General features: G+C 62.0%; 1 protein-coding gene and 1 non-coding gene across 15 annotated transcripts in view; one reads left to right on the top strand and one right to left on the bottom strand.

Annotated features, from left to right (window-relative positions):
* The window catches only part of RALGDS (ral guanine nucleotide dissociation stimulator), a 42,554-nt gene extending 24,992 nt beyond the window's left edge, over window positions 1-17,562 (top strand). For 4 of the 14 annotated variants that reach the window (XM_044926598.2, XM_044926608.2, XM_044926607.2 and 1 more), the window contains exons 2-18: window positions 3,340-3,450; window positions 4,675-4,868; window positions 5,633-5,731; window positions 6,286-6,599; window positions 6,929-7,227; window positions 8,229-8,444; window positions 8,657-8,760; window positions 9,202-9,286; window positions 10,502-10,570; window positions 10,971-11,057; window positions 11,516-11,548; window positions 11,879-12,000; window positions 12,172-12,267; window positions 12,535-12,736; window positions 12,878-13,120; window positions 14,471-14,585; window positions 16,511-17,562. In XM_044926598.2, coding sequence (XP_044782533.2) covers window positions 3,340-3,450; window positions 4,675-4,868; window positions 5,633-5,731; window positions 6,286-6,599; window positions 6,929-7,227; window positions 8,229-8,444; window positions 8,657-8,760; window positions 9,202-9,286; window positions 10,502-10,570; window positions 10,971-11,057; window positions 11,516-11,548; window positions 11,879-12,000; window positions 12,172-12,267; window positions 12,535-12,736; window positions 12,878-13,120; window positions 14,471-14,585; window positions 16,511-16,686 — 2,565 coding nt within the window. In that variant the 3' untranslated portion in view covers window positions 16,687-17,562. The remainder of the gene's footprint in view (window positions 1-3,339; window positions 3,451-4,674; window positions 4,869-5,632; window positions 5,732-6,285; window positions 6,600-6,928; window positions 7,228-8,228; window positions 8,445-8,656; window positions 8,761-9,201; window positions 9,287-10,501; window positions 10,571-10,970; window positions 11,058-11,515; window positions 11,549-11,878; window positions 12,001-12,171; window positions 12,268-12,534; window positions 12,737-12,877; window positions 13,121-14,470; window positions 14,586-16,510) is intronic. The other 10 variants (XM_044926604.2, XM_044926609.2, XM_006062174.4 and 7 more) reach the window with 7 other exon arrangements.
* TRNAY-GUA lies at window positions 7,452-7,524 on the bottom strand. The gene has a single exon. It is a non-coding gene; the product is annotated as a tRNA-Tyr (tRNA).
* Window positions 17,563-17,929: the final 367 nt, after the last annotated feature.

Raw genomic sequence — 17,929 nt, 5'->3', positions numbered from 1 at the left:
GGGGACAGGGAGACCGTGGTGTGGGTTCAAGCCTTCCTTTTCCACCTGCCTCCCCGCTCAGCCAGGTCCCCTGGGGCAGGGAGCATCCTGTAGCTGGAGGCATCCATGGATCTGGAGGCCCTGCATGGCTCTGGTGTAGTTTCCACCAGAAATGAACAGGTGAACAGGAGTGCAGGGGTCTCCAGGGTGGGAGAAGGGCCACCTCCACGTTTGCAGGCACGAGCACCTTCCTGCGGGAGACAGCAGGGCTGGGAAAGGCCCAGTGGGTCCTGGCGGGTCTAGCCTGAAATACGGGTGGAATCAGCTCCTGGCTGATCCGTTTTTTTCTGCCTTGAGGGGCTTGGGGCTCAGCCTGCAGTCAGCTGGGGACGCAGCACCTTGCTGCCCATCACCCTGAGAAGGCTGATCAGGTGGTGCCCTAACATACGCCACCACCCCAGCCGTTTCCTTGTCCCTGAGCCTCTGGGCTGTGCTCTGAGGGACGGGGTGGCGGGGGTGCTGTGGGGCGCCCTGGTGCCCATCCTGCCGGCCTCTGCTCACCAGGGCCCGGCAGTATCTCACCACCTTCCCTCCAGACCCAGGTGGTAGAAGACTGGGCAGCTGCCAGCTGGGTCCCATGGGGCCCCGGGGACACATCTGTGGGTGCCTGCTTGGGGCGGGATGGGAGGCACTGTCCTCTGAGGACATGGCCGCCCTCATGGAGTTGTGTTCCGCTGCTTCCCAGGTGGCTCAGCGGTGAAGAATCTGCCCGCAGTGCAGGAGAGTCAGGGTCAATCCCTGGGTCTGGAAAAGCCCCTGGAGAGGGAAGTGGCAACCCACTCCAGTATTCTTGCCTGGGAAAGTCCAGGGACAGAGGAACCTGGCGGGCTACAGTCTACAAGGTCACAAAGGGTTAGACACAACTGAGCCATGAACACTTTCAATGTTTTTCAAGAGCTGGGGCAACTCTATGGACACCTGCCTTCAGGGCATCTGCTGTTTGCTTGCCCACTCCCTCCCGCTGCGGCCCCGAGCCGCAGCCAGAGCATGACCGGGGCTTGGTACCGCCCACATGGGCTCCCAGTTCCCAGGCCTGTGCGCTGTCTGCTCTGCTAACAGGATGGGTCACCTGCTGGGGCCAGGGCCCTGCCCTTCCTGCCCCAGAGGGTCCCGGGGGCAAATGCTATTGGCCACTCTCCTTCTCTGGCCCTGGAAGAGCAGTGGGAGCGGGCAGCTGATGCCCCGCTCGACGTCTTTGTGCCCAGGCCCGCCGCCCCGCAGCTCTCCTGGGAGGCCTCTCCGCTGTTGTCTCTCGGTAGCTGGTTTAAATGGCGCCTGCTTTCTGCGCTGCTTGGACGATCTGGTGGTGGTGTTTTTTTTTCCTGTTGCTGCTGCTGTGAAGGGACCCGGGGTGGGGGGACAGGGTGGGTGGGCTCCGCGGGGCTGGTGCAGCTCCCCATCTGTGTGACGGGGCGGTGAGCCCCCCCTCCCCCCAGCGTAGCCTGTGCGGCTCTCAGCGTCCCGCCCCGCCCCCCACCCGGCTGGCGGGAGGGGGCCCCTCGGGTGGGGGCAGGGCTGGAGGATTACATGAATCCCGGGCAGGGCCGGCCAGCTGCCCCTTGAGCCCCAGAGGAGACTCAGAGGTGGGTGGACAGGGCCCTGGCCTGGCAGGTGGATGGCAGGCCCCTGACGTCACCCAGCACCGTGGCCTCCTCTAGGCGGGGGAGGGATGTGTGAGGCAGGGAGGACACTAAGCGTCTGTCTGGGGTTTTCTGCTTCAAGACGGGGGATTTCTCCTCCGGATGGCAGGGCTGGACCTCCCTGAGTGTGGGCTGTAGGGGTGTGCGGAGTGGGAGGGTGTGCTCGGACTGGGGGAACCTCCGCCTGTGGGTTCTCTGCTGACTTCCCAGAAACGCCTGGCTCTCTCTCCTGAGGAGGCGAAGGGCCAGGAGCCCCGGCATGTTGCCCTGGCTTTCCCGTTGGTGCGATGCCCGGAGTGGGAGGGCGGCCTCAGGTCAGAGGAAGTGGATTTCCGGAGGATGGCTTTCCAGGCCTCCCGGAACCCTCCCAGAGTCCTGGAGGTAGGAGGTGAGAGGCCCAGCCACCCGCCCACCTCAGCCCTGAGCCCCGAGGGCACTGATGTCCAGGGGTACAGGACCCTGGGCAACTGGTGCCTACCCAGGGCCCCCGCTGAGGCAGTGGGCTTTAGGGAAGGGCTGTTGGCGGGGCCCAGGCTGAGTCAGCGCTTTCACTGGGCCTTCTCTGAGCAGGGCCAGTGACCCGAGATCCCAGCTACCGGCTTTGACCTTGTGACTGATGGCCCCCTGTCAGCAAGCACCTCCCCGCTCCTCCCTAAACTCGCAGAGTTCTGTCTCTTTACTCCTAGCCCCCACCCCCCTCTCCACCCTCCCCAACTTCCAGCTCACCTCATCTCTGGTCAGGAGCAGTGGGAGAGGAGACAGTGTGGACCCCAGGGCAGCAATGACCAAGGCCTTGATCAGGCCTTGGTGAAGCCCCCCCAACAAAGCCTGTCTGCCCCGTGGGAGGGGTGGCTACCTTTTAAAACAAGGGCCTCTCTGCCGGGGGTCCAGGAGCTGCCAGATGACCCCACCCCCCACTTCTGGCCCAGGGCAAGTCCTGTGGTTTGTGGTTCTGTGGAAGTCCGGGCGCCATCCTTCTCATGCTGTGCCCATGCATATGATGACAGGCAGGGAACTGGGAACTCCTTGGTTGCCCAAGAGGCATGAGGCCATGAATGAGCAGAAGGGGAAGGAAGCGCCTCGGCTTGTGGCCATCGAGGATGCCCATACCTGCCGCAGAGCCAGGGTGCTGACTCCAGGGCAGGGGTCAGCTGTGGAGCGGGGCCCCCGGGGAGGGACCAGGGCCCCCAGGGGCAGTTGGCCGAGTCAGGGCCTTGGTTCCTGGGTCTGCCGTTTAGTTGCCCACGGTGGTGTGCCCGTGGACAGATGGTCCCTCCCAGCTCCGTCCACTGTGGTGTACTCAGCTGTGAAATGACCAGGAACCGTTCTCGTCTTGGCGCGGGAAGTAGGGGGGGCAGGGGCGGCGCCCAGGACCAGAGCAGACTGTGGTTGAAACTTTGGTGGGTGCATCTTGTCCAGTCGCTCTGGCTGGTGGGGTGAGGACGCGGGGCTGGGGGCAGTGCCAGCAGCCCCGAGGACAGTCCCCAGCCCTCCCGCTCTGAGCCTGTTCCATTCTGGACTGGAGGTCCCTGTGGCCACCCCCCTTTGCCTCATCCAGGGACAGAAGGTGGCACGGGGGTGTCCCCCCCACCCCCACCATCGCCGCACAGCCGGGCAGGCCCTGACACCCCCGCCCGGCGGCCGGGCACTGTCTTTGCAGAGCTCCACGCAGGAGATCGGCGAGGAGCTGGTCAACGGGGTCATCTACTCCATTTCCCTGCGTAAGATCCAAGTGCACCACGGCGCCAGCAAGGGCCAGCGCTGGCTTGGGGTGAGTGCGGGAGGGCCTGGGGTCCAGGGGCCTCCCACAGGGATCTGGGCCCCAACCCTGCCCCCCACAGCCCAGACCACAGTCCACTGCTCTCTTATTTGTGTGAAACATCAAAAAGACACTTTCATGCTCTTTCCCTTCACGTTAGGCTGGGATTGTGGGTAAGGAAGTTAGAGAAGGCAAGGTTGGAAAAAGAACAAGACCGGCAATTTATAGAAATGGATCGCCTTTAATGAGGCGAGAAGGGGCAGCAGTCAGATTAGTGAGCTGCTGCACTAACCCAAGAAAAGATAAGTAAATATAGGCATATATGTGGAAATCTACTGTATTAAGGGGGCCTGTTCTCCAAGGTTGTTACCCTGCAGGGATTATTTATGCATTTTGCCCCAGTTTTTTTTTTCTTTTTCTCTTTTTCCGTTGTGGATAATCGGTTGGTGTCCTCCTTTATTTGTTTTATTGTTTGGCCACACTACGCCGCAGGCATGCGGGATCTTAGGTCCCCAGTCGCGTGGGTTGGTTCTGCGCCCCATGCGTTGGAAGCGTGGAGTCTTAACCACTGGACCGCTGGGGAAGGCCCTGCCTCGCACTGTCACGGGTGGCCATCAGCCTGACTGCCCTTCCACATGTCTCCAACCTTACATCATTTGACTTACTAGGACTTTAAAAAAAAAAACCCGAAGGGCTCAGGCGACTGTATATGGTTCTCCATAATCACTGTGATGGAGCCCAGCCCCACAACCCTTCCAGGTCGGAGCAGGGGCCTGACGGATGCACAACCTTTCAGAAAGGAGGCCGATTGCCACTGTGACTCAGGCTTTCACTCCCCGGGACCTGGGCCGAATTCCTTTCTACAGCCGTTTCCCCAGTGCTGCCCCGACAGCCTCTGTGTCCAGACACACTGTTCCCGGTACCCGGGGGATGAGCCTCTGTTTTCTTACCTCTAGAATGGGTCTGTTTTGCCAGAGCTCATGGGGATGATACTCCTCATATTGATGAGTTACGACCACTACTCAGCTAATAAAATAACCTCAATGAGTTGTTTTTTATCATCCCCTCCTCCAGTCCGAGCTGAGACCCTCGTTCCATTCAGGGCACTCACGTTCCTGTCTCCGGCCAGAGGTCACCGAGCACTTGGGACTTCCTCTGAGCTCCACCCGCCCCCCTGCCCACCCCTTGGGCCACAGTGCTGCAGCTGACCATCCATTCTCCTTTGTGTCTCCGCAGTATGAAAATGAGTCGGCCCTGAACCTGTATGAGACCTGCAAGGTGCGGACCGTGAAGGCGGGCACGCTGGAGAAGCTGGTGGAGCACCTGGTGCCCGCCTTCCAGGGCAGCGACCTCTCCTATGTCACCATCTTCCTGTGCACCTACCGAGCCTTCACCACCACCCAGCAGGTCCTGGACCTGCTGTTCAAGAGGTGAGTGCCCCGCTCCTCCCTGCCCACCCACTGGCTGTGTGTCTTGGGAACGTCGCTTTGCCTCTCTGAGCCTCAGTCTGCTCCTGTGAAAGCAGGCTGCAGGAGGCCCGACCTCACAGCATTGGCAGGACCGTCAGATTAGCAGCCTTACACCCGGCCCTGTGGAAAGGGCTGCTGAGGGTTGGCGTGGTTTTAATTAAGGTGTTCCTCCACCGTGAAGGGGCTTCCCTGGTGGCTCAGACAGTAGAGAATCTGCCTGCAATGTGGGAGACCCAGTTCAATCCCTGGGTCAGGAAGATCCCCTGGAAAAGGCAGTGGCTACCTACTCCAGTATTCTTGCCTGGAGAACCCTGTGGACAGAGGAGCCTGGCGAGCTATAGTCCATGGGGTTTCAGAGAGTCAGACATGACTAAGCAACTAACGCTTTCGCTCTTTCCCCCCATGAAGAAGCTCTCTGCCTCCAGCCTTTGGGCAGAGTCATCTTCCCATTTGTGAAGGAAGTTCAGGAGCCTATCTTGGGGTCCCCTCCTGGGATTAGCCAGAGCAGGGATCACTGGGGGCTGGCAGAAGGCCCGAGGCCACTCAGGTGTCTGTAAGGTGCTGGTTGGGGTTCATTCATTCAGCAGATCTGTATGAAGCACCTACTGTGTGCAGGCACTTTTCTGGGGTTTTGGCTTAATTCAGGGAAGGGAGCAGATAGGAATCCTGCCCTCCCGGGCTTCCATGCAAGTCGGGGGGTCAGCCGGTAACGCTGGACGTCATAGCAGGTACGGTAGATGTGACGTCCTCACGGCCTCCTCTAGATACGGGTGCATCCTTCCCTACTCCAGCGAGGACGGCGGACCCCAGGACCAACTCAAAAAGTGAGTGTACCTTGGGCCTGGTGGGAGGGTCTCCCGTCTACAGGGTGGGGAATGGTGGGGGCTGAGGCTGGAGAGGCCTGGGCAGAACCCTGGCTCCCCTACATCTTGTGATTCCCGCTGGAGGGCCGAGGTCTGGGCGCTTCTGCAGGACGAAAGGGGTCGGAGGGCAGTGGCTGGGGTCCCAGGTCCAGGGAGCAGGGGGGAGGCAGGGGGCTCAGAGCTGGGTCCTGAGACCAAGTTCAGGTGTAGGAGGCTCATGATGGCCGGCAGGGGGCTCTGCTTGTCCCCTCCTCCCTCCCATGTTTATGCAGCGCCTACTGTGCGCAGCGCAGCCAGGCCAAACCAATGAACAGAGCAGGCGCAGCCCTGCCTGCCCTCCTGCAGTTCCCTTTGTAGGGGGTTCAGAGTGGGGGTGGGGGCCAAGAGTGGGGTGGGGGGCCCAGTGTGGGGGTGGGGGCAGACAGGAGTGAGTTGGGCTCCCAGGAAGGGGGAGGTGGCCACTGTGGACAGAGGGCTCCCTCCAGCTGAGACTGCCTGCCCCCCCTGCTGACCAGGCCTTGGCATCCAGATGGGCGGGGCGAGCCCAGAAGCCCGGCCCCCAGAGGGTGCCAGGGGAGGGCCAAGAGGAAGGAAAGGCCAGGCCCTGACTCTGCTGCCTGCCCGCCCACCCCCAGTGCCATCTCCTCCATCCTGGGCACCTGGCTGGACCAGTACTCGGAGGACTTCTGTCAGCCCCCCGACTTCCCCTGCCTCAGGCAGCTGGTGGCCTACGTGCAGCTCAACATGCCCGGCTCCGACCTGGAGCGCCGGGCCCACCTCCTCCTGGCCCAGCTGGAGCACGCAGACCTCGGCGAGGCAGAGCCGGAGGGTGAGGAAGGTGGGGTGGGCGCTGGACTCAGGGGGGCGCCCCCATGGCAGAGCCGGAGGGTGAGGAGGGCAGGGTGGGCGCTGGACTCGGGGGCAGCCCCATGGCAGAGCCGGAGGGTGAGGAGAGCGGGGTAGGTGCTGGACTCGGGGGAGCCCCCACGGCAGCTGCTGGGCTGGGAGCAGAGACTGACCTCAGAGTGCCTGCATGGGCACCGCCATCAGGGATGATGTTCTGTTGTGGGGTTTGGGGCCAAGGCTTCTCTGGAAGGCAGAGGCATGCTTTCTGTCTTGGAAGGGCAGGCGTGTCGCTGACCTTTTCTCCTCTCGCAGCTCTGTCCCCAGCTCCAGTTCCAGCTCTGAAACCAGCTGCCGAGGCAGAGCCCACACTAGGCCCAGACCTCGAGCCTGCTCCGGCACTGGCCCCAGAGCCAGCCCTGACGCCAGCTCCGACGCCACCTCCAGAACTCGAGCTGGCTCTCTCGCAAACCCTAGAGCTCGAGCCGCCTGCAGCCCCAGACCCCCCCTGGCCTTTGCTCGTGGCTACAGAGAATGGGCTGGGGGAGGAGAAGCCCCACCTCCTGGCGTTCCCTCCTGACCTTGTGGCAGAGCAGTTCACACTGATGGATGCGGTAGGCAACCTGTCTCGGCAAGGGTGGGCGTGGGCACCCCTTCCCTCTGGCCTCTGCCACCCAGACCCTCTGGGGCCCGTCCAGAGCAGCTGGTGGTCGTTTAGTCGCTAACTTGTGCCCGACTCTTGTGACCCCATGGACTGTAGCCCACCAGGCTCCTCTGTCCATGGGATTTTTCCAGGCAAGAATACTGGAGTGGGTTGCCATTTTCTCCTCCAGGGGATCTTCCCCACCCAGGAATCGAACCTGGGTCTCCTGCATTACAGGCAGATTCTTTACCAACTGAGCTATGAGGGAAGCCCAGAGCAGGTGTCCAGCCCCAAGTTCCAGTGCCACTGTTATAAACGTGTCACCTGGGCAAGGTTCCTCACCCCAGGGCCTTGGTGGCCCTCCAGGCTGTGGACCTGGGACCCTGCTCTCCACATGCATTGACTGTGGATGACATTGGGTGGAACAGTCGGAAGTTGGGTGGGGTCTGGCCCGCTTGGGAGGGGAGAGGAGGGCTCGCTGAGGTGCCGCCAGCTCCACGGACCACCCCCCGCCCCGGGTCTGCTGAGCAGGCCTCAGGAGCTTCTGCATTTATTAGGCGCCTGATGTGTGTGAGAGACCAGGGCAGGCAGCAGACAAAGGCTGTGGTTGTAGCACCCAGGTGAAGGTGCGTCTGCAGACGGGACAGGCCTGACCGTGGCCTGGGGCTAAGATGCCACTGGTCTGGGCAGGCATGAGCCTCTTCTGGTGCCGCGAGTCAGGATGGGCTGGTGACAAGGCCCAGCTAGTTCTCTCCTGCCAGTTTCATCCTGGGTCGTTGACGTGCCGGGCGCCCACAGTGAACAGGGAACAAAACCCTGAGACTTCACCCCCCAAGCCAGCTCCCCCCACCCCCTGCACCACCTCCCCAGCTTCCTGAGCTCCAGCTCTGACCAGGGACCTTGGGGAGGTTGGGGCCGGGGGGGTACCTGGGGTGCGGCAGAGCCAGGTGACCCTCCCCCTGCCCCCTCCAGGAGCTGTTCAAGAAGGTGGTCCCCTACCACTGCCTGGGCTGCATCTGGTCCCAGCGGGACAAGAAGGGCAAGGAGCACCTGGCCCCCACCGTGCGCGCCACCGTCACCCAGTTCAACAGCGTGGCCAACTGCGTCATCACCACCTGCCTCGGGGACCGGAGCGTGTCGGCCCGCCACAGGGCCAGGGTGGTGGAGCACTGGATCGAGGTGGCCAGGGTAGGCACACCCTCCAGGGCTCGGGCACCCACCCCTTTTCACCCCGGGATTGAGTTCAGACCTTCCCCCTGGAGGGGGTGCGTTACTCACAGGGCCCCAAGAGCGCCTCCCAGGGCGTCAGTCTCTTCCGGGAGGGAGCTCCCCGCCGAGAGAGACCCAAGCTGGAGCAGGCAAGCTGGGTCCCCCTCATGGCCTGTCCCCTTGCCCCCCAGGAGTGCCGGGTCCTCAAGAATTTCTCCTCCCTCTACGCCATCCTCTCTGCCCTGCAGAGCAACTCCATCCACCGGCTGAAGAAGACGTGGGAAGAGGTCTCCAGGTGGGCAGCCCTCTCCCCAGAGGGGCTCCGAGGGCCCTCCGGCGGGTTTGGGGGCCGGCCCCCAGTGAGCCTGGGACTTGCCAGAACGTGTGGCCTCCTATGGGCGGGGTCCCCCAGGGCCCACTGGCCTTAGGCCTGCGGTTCTGCCTCTGGACTCGGTTTCCTTCTCTGCCGGGTACTGGATTGAGCCTCACTGGAAGTTTCTCTGTTTACCTCACAGCCACACAATTCTGTCCACTTAATATCAACACAGCACCCCATGGTCTAACGGCCGTGGGGGGCCCGGGTGAGCCACAAGAGCCCCTCCCCAGGCGCGAGGAGCCCTTAGCGCCCAGTGGAACCCTGTTTGAAAACTATTGCAGGCAGAGGGGGTCTCTGGGTCCTTAAATATTTTTGCCACCCCCTACACACACACCATTCCCCACTCTCTCTCTCCTCCAGGGACAGCCTCCGCGTCTTTCAGAAGCTGTCGGAGATTTTCTCGGATGAGAACAACTACTCCCTAAGCAGAGAGCTGCTCATCAAGGTAGAGGAGGGGGCATGGGCTGGGGTGAGGGGGCTGACATTCCCATTGGAAGTTTCTGGGAAAACTCCTCCTGGGATCTGTTTGGACCATGGGCCAGTGGCAGGACAGGGGCACTTTGGGGACAGGAGGCCCTGGTACAGGGAGGGTGTGGGGCAGGGCTGCTGCAGAGCTCTGGAGGGGTGAGGGGCGAGATTAGAGTCCCCTGGGTCCGTGCTGGTTCCCCCCACCCTCAGGCACTCAGCTGCCCCCTCCAGGGGTAGTTGGGATCCAGGCTGCGGGTTTCTTCCCTACCCAGCCCAGCCTGTCCCCAGCAAGCCAGGCACTGCTGCTCCTCTGTCTACACTGTTCCTGGGGGGCCGAGCCCTCTGCCCACCCAGGGACCCTACTGCAGGGGCTCCCAGCCCAGGGTCCCAGTGAGCTGGCCCGGGAGGTGGGCCTGGGGGCTGGGAGCATGCAGCTGCCTGGGGCCTCACGCTGCCCCAGGGCAGACCCTGCCAATGCATCCTGGGGACACTTCTTGGATTCTCACCACGGGGCCTCTCTCGGCCATGACAAACACCCCAGATGGCTGGGGACAAGTGCAGGGGGTCTCCGCATTCACCGGGGCCCCTCCACAGAAGCTTCCACAGCAAAGGGGAAGCAGAGCGGCAGCCCCAGCGCCCCCTGTCAGAGGTGGCACCCAGGAGACCCCTCCGGAGTGGGCGAGGGCAGAGTTCTGTGCGGCAGATGTCCAGACGGGCTCCAGGTGGCTGTGGAGCCTTTGGACAGCGGACACCCCGCCCGAGCCAGGCGCCCCGAGTCCCTGTCCCTCTCGCCAAGGCCTGCCTGAGCTCTGAGCCAGGACCTGGTCCCCGGAGTGCGGCAGTGGGGGGTGGGGGTGTGGCAGAATTCCTGCTCTCCTCTTTGAGTCCTTCCGAGATGAGGGAGATGGGGGTGGGCAGCACAGGTGATGGAGGTGTGACCCAAGTCCTGGGAGACCCCGCGGGGGGGCTGTAGTCCTCTTTCCAGGTGAGGAGACAGGCTCAGGGAAGCCAGGCTGCCAGCCCAGGTTCCCACCCCCATGAGGACTGGGTCAGGGGTGCAGTTCTAGAAGCCGGGTATGCTGGGGTGCCTGGAGCATTTGCATCAGTGACCAAGGCCGAGGTCGGTCTGCTGGTGACGTAAGAAGGGGGGATGGGGCAGGAGGCCTCACCGACGCTGTCCTCGGCCCTGCAGGAGGGGACCTCCAAGTTTGCCACCCTGGAGATGAACCCCAAGCGAGCCCAGAGGCGCCCGAAAGAGGCGGTGAGTTTGTTTGAGGCTGGGAGCGGCGGGGGCCCCCCTCCTGGGGCTGCGTTGCTGGACATACCCATTAGCTAGACCCCCTCCAGGCCCTGGTGGTGTCCTGACCAGCTGGTGTCCCAGGGACTGTAGCCGCCAGAACAGGGACCTGGAAGAGCTGGGCTCAGTGGGGTTTGGTGGTGGGGGTGGGGGTCAGGGGCCAGGGACCCTGTGATCCAGGGGATTTGCCAAATATCAGCCTTGAGGGTGACTAGAGGGACTTTGGGGTCCGTGGACCCTGGTAGGGGGGTTTGGGGAAAATGACTAAAGGTGCCTAGGGTGCTCCAGGTGGGGGGCCTGGGTGGGGCTGGGGGAGAGGGGCCTTGGGCCTTGCTCATCAGGCCCCCCACCCCCCATGTCACAGGGTGTCATCCAGGGCACCGTTCCCTACCTGGGCACATTCCTCACGGACCTGGTGATGCTGGACACTGCCATGAAGGACTATCTGTATGTGAGTGCGCCCAGGGGCTGGGCTGGGCTGGGCTGGGGGTCCCTGGCCCTGCACTCTCAGCAGAGGGCGTGCCTCGTCTCACGAGAGCCTCGCCCCTGTGTCTAGGAGACACCTGCCTGTCTTAGCAACGGGTGACCAGAGCTTGGTGCTGGCGGGTGGGGCTCAGGGCTGCAAGGGGAACAGGCTACAGCCCCTCCCTCAGGCAGTGGCTGTGGGTGGAGAGAGGCTGGGCCCTCAAGTGGGGCACAGGGTAGCCGGGCCCTCCTGCCCCAGGCCTCATTCTCTCCAGCTGTCCCCAGACCCAGAGCCTCGGGCCACCGCCCTGATCCCGCCCAGGTCCAGCTGTGTGCTACGCTGCCCCCTGGCGTTTGTTCTGGGTAGCGCAGCCTGAGCGGGGGCGAGGGGGTGATCTGGGCAAGGGGACCCTTTCTGATGAAAGCTGGCTGTCTGCTTTGCAGGGGAGACTGATCAACTTCGAGAAGAGGAGAAAGGTGAGCGGCCGCAACATCACGGGAAAGGGGCAGGTGTTGGGGGGGAAGGGAGGTCAGAGTCCCACCCAATTAGAAACCTGGCTCCACCGTCCGCCTTCCTGTTACATTTGGGAGGAGAGTTGGATACAGAAACGGTGGGGGAGCTTCTCCCACCGGAGGGTGGGACAGGAAGTCGAGTCAAGAACAGCTTCAGGGAGGGGGGTTGCTGTTTAATCCCGGCTCTGAGGACAAGGTGGGAAGAGGGGACCCAGAGGCTGTCCCAGGCCCGGCCCCCCACCCCGCGCCGCCCCGGCCCGGCCGTCAGCATCCCATCCTCACTCTGGCCCCCAGGAATTCGAAGTGATCGCCCAGATCAAGCTGCTGCAGTCAGCCTGCAACAGTTACAGCATCACGCCCGAGGAGCACTTCGGGGCCTGGTTCCGGGCCGTGGAGAGGCGCAGCGAGGCTGAGAGGTGAGTGCGGGGCGTGGGGGCACGCCTGAGAGGCAGCGGGCTGGGGTCCTGGTCAGCCTCAGGCTCTGCCGCTGGTGACGGCCGGGGCGCTGGACTCCGTCTGGCGGACAGGCTCAGGGTCAGAGCCCCGAGTGGCTTCTGGTAGGCTCATGGCCCTGCTCTGTCCTGAAGCTACACATTGTCGTGCGAGCTGGAGCCCCCCTCCGAGTCGGCCAGCAACACCCTCAAGGTCAAGAAGAACCCGGCCATCGTCAAGCGCTGGAGCGAGTGAGTGCCCAGGTGGTGGGGGAAGGCTCCCTCGGGGTGAGGAAAGCTTCGAGGGGAGATCCAGACAGCTGGCACTGGGGTCGCAGCTCCTCCACTTACTGCCCTGGGATGGGGCCATCTGCCTCACTTCTCTCAGCCTCAGTTTTTGCCTCTGTGAAGTGGGCTGATGCTAAATGATCTGTTGGAGGCTGGAGCCCATGGGGTGATTGCCTGAGCACCCGGCACAGAGGCTAGGGGACAGGACAGTAAGTTAGCTGTTCTGTGCAGCCGCCAGGCCCCCAGCGCAGAGCTCAGTACCAGCGGCAGCTGCCACTCCAAGTCCTGTGACCAACTCAGGTATGGCCCCTACCTCAGCAGCGGAGACATTGCTGACGCACTCAGCGTCCACTCGGCCGGCTCCTCCAGCTCCGACGTGGAGGAGATCAACATGAGCTTCGTCCCAGAGTCCCCCGACGGCCAGGAGAAGAAGGTGACCACCGCCCCCTCCACTTCCCCAACAGCCCTTCCCAGCCCTTGGTTCCCTGGGCCAAGGTCCCCCGCTCCATGCTAGAAGCCCCTCCCGCGCTGGACACTGGCCCGGGGCACCTGCTGACCGTGCCGTTGCCCACAGTTCTGGGAGTCAGCCTCCCAGTCGTCCCCGGAGACCTCGGGCATCAGCTCAGCCTCCAGCAGCACATCCTCCTCCTCGGCCTCCACCACGCCCGTGGCCAGCACGCGCACCCACAAGCGCTCCGTGTCCGGGGTCTGCAGCTATGGCTCCTCGCTGCCCCTCTACAACCAGCAGGTGGGCGACTCCTGCATCATCCGGGTGAGCCTGGACGTGGACAACGGCAACATGTACAAGAGCATCCTGGTAAGCCAGGGGGCCGCCCCGGGCGCACAGACCTGTACTGACCACCGTAGCCATCCCTGCTCACTCCTGGAGCTGGCCTGCCAGTGGGCTGGTGAGCCGGGGGCCGCCCCGGGCACGTAGACCCGTACTGACCCCCGTGGTCATCCCTGCCCCCCTCCTGGAGCCGGCCTCCCAGTGGGCTGGTCAGCCGGGGGCCGCCCCGGGCATGCAGACCCGTACTGACCCCAGTAGTCATCCCTGCCCCCTCCTGGAGCTGACCTCCCAGTAGGGTGGGGAGGACGGAGGGCCAACCAGATACAGGACTAAAGAGGCCAGTGCTGATCACCGATGCTGAGCAGTGCTGGGGGTGGTGGACCAGGGGTTTCAGCAGCCGCAAGGCAGGGCCTCCCTGATAAAGGGTCTGAGTTGGGGAGGGGCTTGTGCCTGGAGCTTGGGGGGAGCAGCAGGAGGCCCTGGGTGAAGGAACTGGCGTCGGGGGACAAGTCCGGGGGTCAGGGGAGTGTCAGGGGCCTGGACCTGGGGGGAGGGAGGTGGGAGCCCCTGTAAGCTGGAGCAGAGGAGGACCACCAGGGACCACCCCCATCTCCCTGGGGGATGGGCAGGGAGGCCGGTTAGGAGGCTGCTGGGGCTGCACCAGGCTGGTGGCCAGCAGTCTCAGACACCGGATATAATTTGAAGTTCTGACATCTAGCCAGCGGGAGTCGCCCACAAACGCTGTGTGTGCTGGGGGGTGATCACTGGGGGAACTCTTCTCATTCTCCAGAACTCAGGGTGCTGATGAGCCATTTGCACACCACCCCCACACACACCACAACCCTCCTATCCACCCCCACTGGGTCAGGTACCCCTTTATAACACCGTCACCTGTGTGACCCTGTGTCCAAGGCCTGCGTATGATCTGGCCCTCGGGATCAAAGCAGCAGGGTCCACGCTGTCCACCATTACAGCCTGTAGGCCATGCAGGCCTGGCATGGAGGCAGCCACCGGGCATCCAGCCAGCTCCTCCTCTCCCCTCCAGGGCGGGACCAGATGCTGTCTGTACCCAGACCACATGGATACCATTGACCTGGGTGGGCGGGGTTGAGGGGAGCAGCCCCCCAGGGGCAGGCAGTTTCCCTAGGTGGTGTGGCAGGAGGGGGCAGGCTTGCAGGAAATGGGGGGCAAGAGTGATTGGGAAAGACCCCTCTCATCATTGCATGGAGGCCCCCCCAGAGGAGCAGGAGAAGCTGGTGTGACCCTCACGGACCCAGCACCCGGCCAGAGGCTGTGAGCCGTGCGCACTGCACTGAGACAGCTCTGAGGGCCCAGCCCAGACCCCTGTCCTGACGGCCCGGCCCCTGCTCTGTCCAGGTGACCAGCCAAGACAAGGCTCCGGCTGTAATCCGCAAGGCCATGGACAAACACAACCTGGATGAGGACGAGCCCGAAGACTACGAGCTGGTGCAGGTTATTTCGGATGATCGAAGTAAGTCAGGGCCGGCCGGATGGGTGTTGGAGCGGGGGAGAAGCTGGGGGGTCACCATGCCCCAGGCCTGCCACCCCAGAAGGTCCCACCGGGGTCAAAGTGGGTTTTGTCCAGACACTGACCTGCCCAGGGTCTCCCTATGGTCCCTGCTGGCCACTGGTCCCTGTCTCATGCCTTCCCTGGTCATGAACAGTCAGTGGGAGACCCTGATCAGCGCTGGCATTGTTGAGGAAGGGAGAGAAAAGGCTTTTCTCCTGGGGCAGGCAGCCAGATGGCTGAGCCCACAGGCCGTTCAAAGAGGCACTTTCTGGCTGAGATGGAAAGTGTGTCCTTCAGAGAGAACCGTGCTGGCCAGGACCAGAGCCTCGACTCTGAAAGTCCATGCACACGTGACCTTGTGTAAGCCTGTCCTGGCCGCTGTAACTATACCACCACGGTGGCTTCTGAGGCCTGGGTCAGGGTGCCAGCGTGGTCAGGTTCTGGTGAAGGCCCTCTTCTGGGTTCCTGGTGTCCCCACACAGTGGAAGGGGGTAGGGAGCTCTCTGGGATCCCTTTTATAAGAGCAAACATCCCCTTCATGGGGCTCCACCCTTGTGACCTCATGGCCTCCCAAAGGCCCCACCTTCCAATCCCATCACCTTGGAAGCTGGAATTTTGGGGAATTTAGAGAGAACACAAGTTAGAATTCGTAGCAGATACTGAACACAGAGACTACGGGGAAACAGCTCTGTATTCTAGAAAGGGGAAACGGGGAAAGATCGGGAACAAGCACAGACTTGGAGCCAGGCAGCATCGGCTTGGAGACCTCAGGCAACTGACTAAAGTCCTTTGTAGCTGTTTTCCCATCCCGAGATAAGATAGGAGATACGATGCTCACGCATGTACGTGTACAATCAACACACCAGAACCGCAAATATTGTCGTCACTCGTCCCGTCTTTCCCATGAGCTGATCGCCCACGCACGGCCATTACCCAGACAGTTAGCAGTGACCCCTACCGTCCCTAGAAAGCATCAGTAGTCGTTCAGTCGTGTCTGACCCTTTGCGACCCCGTGGGCCGTAGCCCGCCAGGCTCCTCTGTCCGTGGAATTCTCCAGGCAAGAATGCTGGAGTGGGTAGCCTTTCACTTCTCCAGGGGATCTTCCTGACCAAGGGATCGAATCTGGGTCTCCTGCATTGCAGGTGGATTCTTTACCATCTCAGCCACAGTCCCTGGAAGTTATTTTCTAAATCCTCTCTCACCTTCCTGCACCATTTTAGGTGAGGTGAACAGGGTGGGTGGGACTCGCCCATCTTACAGAAAAGGAAGACTGAGGCCTAGCCAGGTTAAGGACCAGAGTAAGAGCCACACCATGGAGCCCAGAACACACATTCCAGCCCAGCTGTGGGGAATAGATGGCTCAAGGCAGAGGAGAGGGTGGGAAGCAGAGCCAAGAGCAGCTGCCTGCTGAGATCCTGGCACCCAGGGGGCATGGAGGCCTCCCTGAAACGCTGCGCTGGGCCAGGGGCAAACCCTGCCCTTCACAGAAACCCAGAGCCCTTGTCCTAAGTTGGGTGGGTTTCAGGGGAGGTGGTCTGGGTTCTGGAAAACTTACTCCACCTGGAGAATCCTGTTCATTGGCGGCAGCAGGGGACAGGACAGGGCAACCCTTTGCCAACTGCAGGCTGAGGTGGGGCTTTCTAGAGTCAGAGCCTGTTTTTAAACAAGAGTCGTTGGTTTCCATTGGTGCCTCAGTAAAGCGTCCCAGGCAGGTGTCACTACGGGGGGTCCTTGGTGGCCCTGGAGTTGCACTGGGCGCCTCGTGTCTCTGGATCAGGCCTGCCCTCGGGCAGGGGTATCGGAGCCCCTGACTGGGGCTCTCAAGTGGTGCAGTGTGTGGTGGGGTTCCCGTAAGCCCAGCTGACCCTCTGCCCCTTCCTGACCAGAGCTGAAGATCCCTGACAACGCCAACGTGTTCTACGCCATGAACTCTGCCGCCAACTATGACTTTGTCCTAAAGAAACGGACCTTCACCAAGGGGACAAAGGTCAGACATGCAGCCAGCTCGACCCTCCCCCGCATGAAGCAGAAGGGACTCAAGATTGCCAAGGGCATCTTCTAACCGGTCCTTAGCTGCCAGCCACAGAGCCGCCCTTTCCAGGGTCTGGCTAGCCAGGCAGCTCAGCACTTACAGACTTTGGTGAGCCAGGCCAGGCGGACACCTCTGCCCGACCCGCCCAGCCCAGGCCACCCCCAGACTCCAGTCTCACCGCAGACCTCCCCCGCGGCCGGGATTGACGCCTCTGCCGACAGGCTGACCTGGCCTCCCGTGGACCACCCGCTGCCTTAGGTGCCTTCTGCTGTCTGGAACCGGAAGACTAGCTGAACCTTTGCCAAGGAGCGCGGCCAGTGGGCACAGAGCCCCGCCTGCCGCCGGGCCCGGCCCCCCCGCACACCGCCCACACACCCTCCCAGGTGTGGACCACTGCCACCCGTGCCCGCAGGCACCCCCAGGGCACCCACTGCTCCACCGGATCTCACCACTGCAGTTCTCTCCTCCCACCACTCTGGCCTTGTCTCAGGCTGCACCAAAGAGTCCATCATCAGGGCCAACCGAAGGTGAGGGAGTCTCACCCACTGCCCACTCCAGCCCTCCGCCGGGGGAGAGGAGAAAGAGAGAGAGAGGCCGCCTTCACGGACCAGACTCTAACTGGTGGGTGAGGATGGTCTCGGCTGAGTCCCACCGATGTCGGATCTCCTGACCGTCGGATCTCCTGACCCTGCAAGCGCTGTTCACTGCCGCATCCTGGGCTTAACGAGACCACGCGAGATGGGGGTTAGTGGGAAAAGGAGGGGTTGGGGGAGAGGGGAGGCGGACTGAATATTTGTATAAACGGTGAAAAAAAAATGTTTACCAGTTGGGGAGGGGCAATATTTATTTGTTGTAAATAGCAGATGCTAGACTTGAATCTTATATTAAAATCCTGTTTCTACTATAGCCTGAGAGTTGTAGTAAATTTGTTCTTTTCAGGGCCCGTGCTCATTTAAACGAGACACAGACTCTCACGTTCTGAGTTCAGGTAGGAAATCTGCCAGGGTTATTGGTTTATTTTGGGCAGGAAGAGCAAGAAGGGCCAGCCAGCCTTCTCAGGCTCTCTTTAGGAAATGGAGACATTCACCTTTCACAGACTGTATATTCACTTCAATATCATTAAACTGGGCCACGCGCTGAGACAGCTCCTCAGAACCCCTGGTATTTGAATTTGGAAGGGCTTTCACATGGCATAGTAACAACCTATGAACTTCCAGTGTTTTAAAAAATAATATTTTGATGGCTCGGAAGGTGAAGAATCTGCCTGCAGTGC

The sequence above is a fragment of the Bubalus bubalis genome, chromosome 12 (assembly GCF_019923935.1).
Source record: "Bubalus bubalis isolate 160015118507 breed Murrah chromosome 12, NDDB_SH_1, whole genome shotgun sequence".
Lineage (NCBI taxonomy): Eukaryota > Metazoa > Chordata > Mammalia > Artiodactyla > Bovidae > Bubalus > Bubalus bubalis.
The sequence above is the reverse complement of the archived record's forward strand: the minus strand, read 5'-3'. Positions and strand labels throughout refer to the sequence as shown.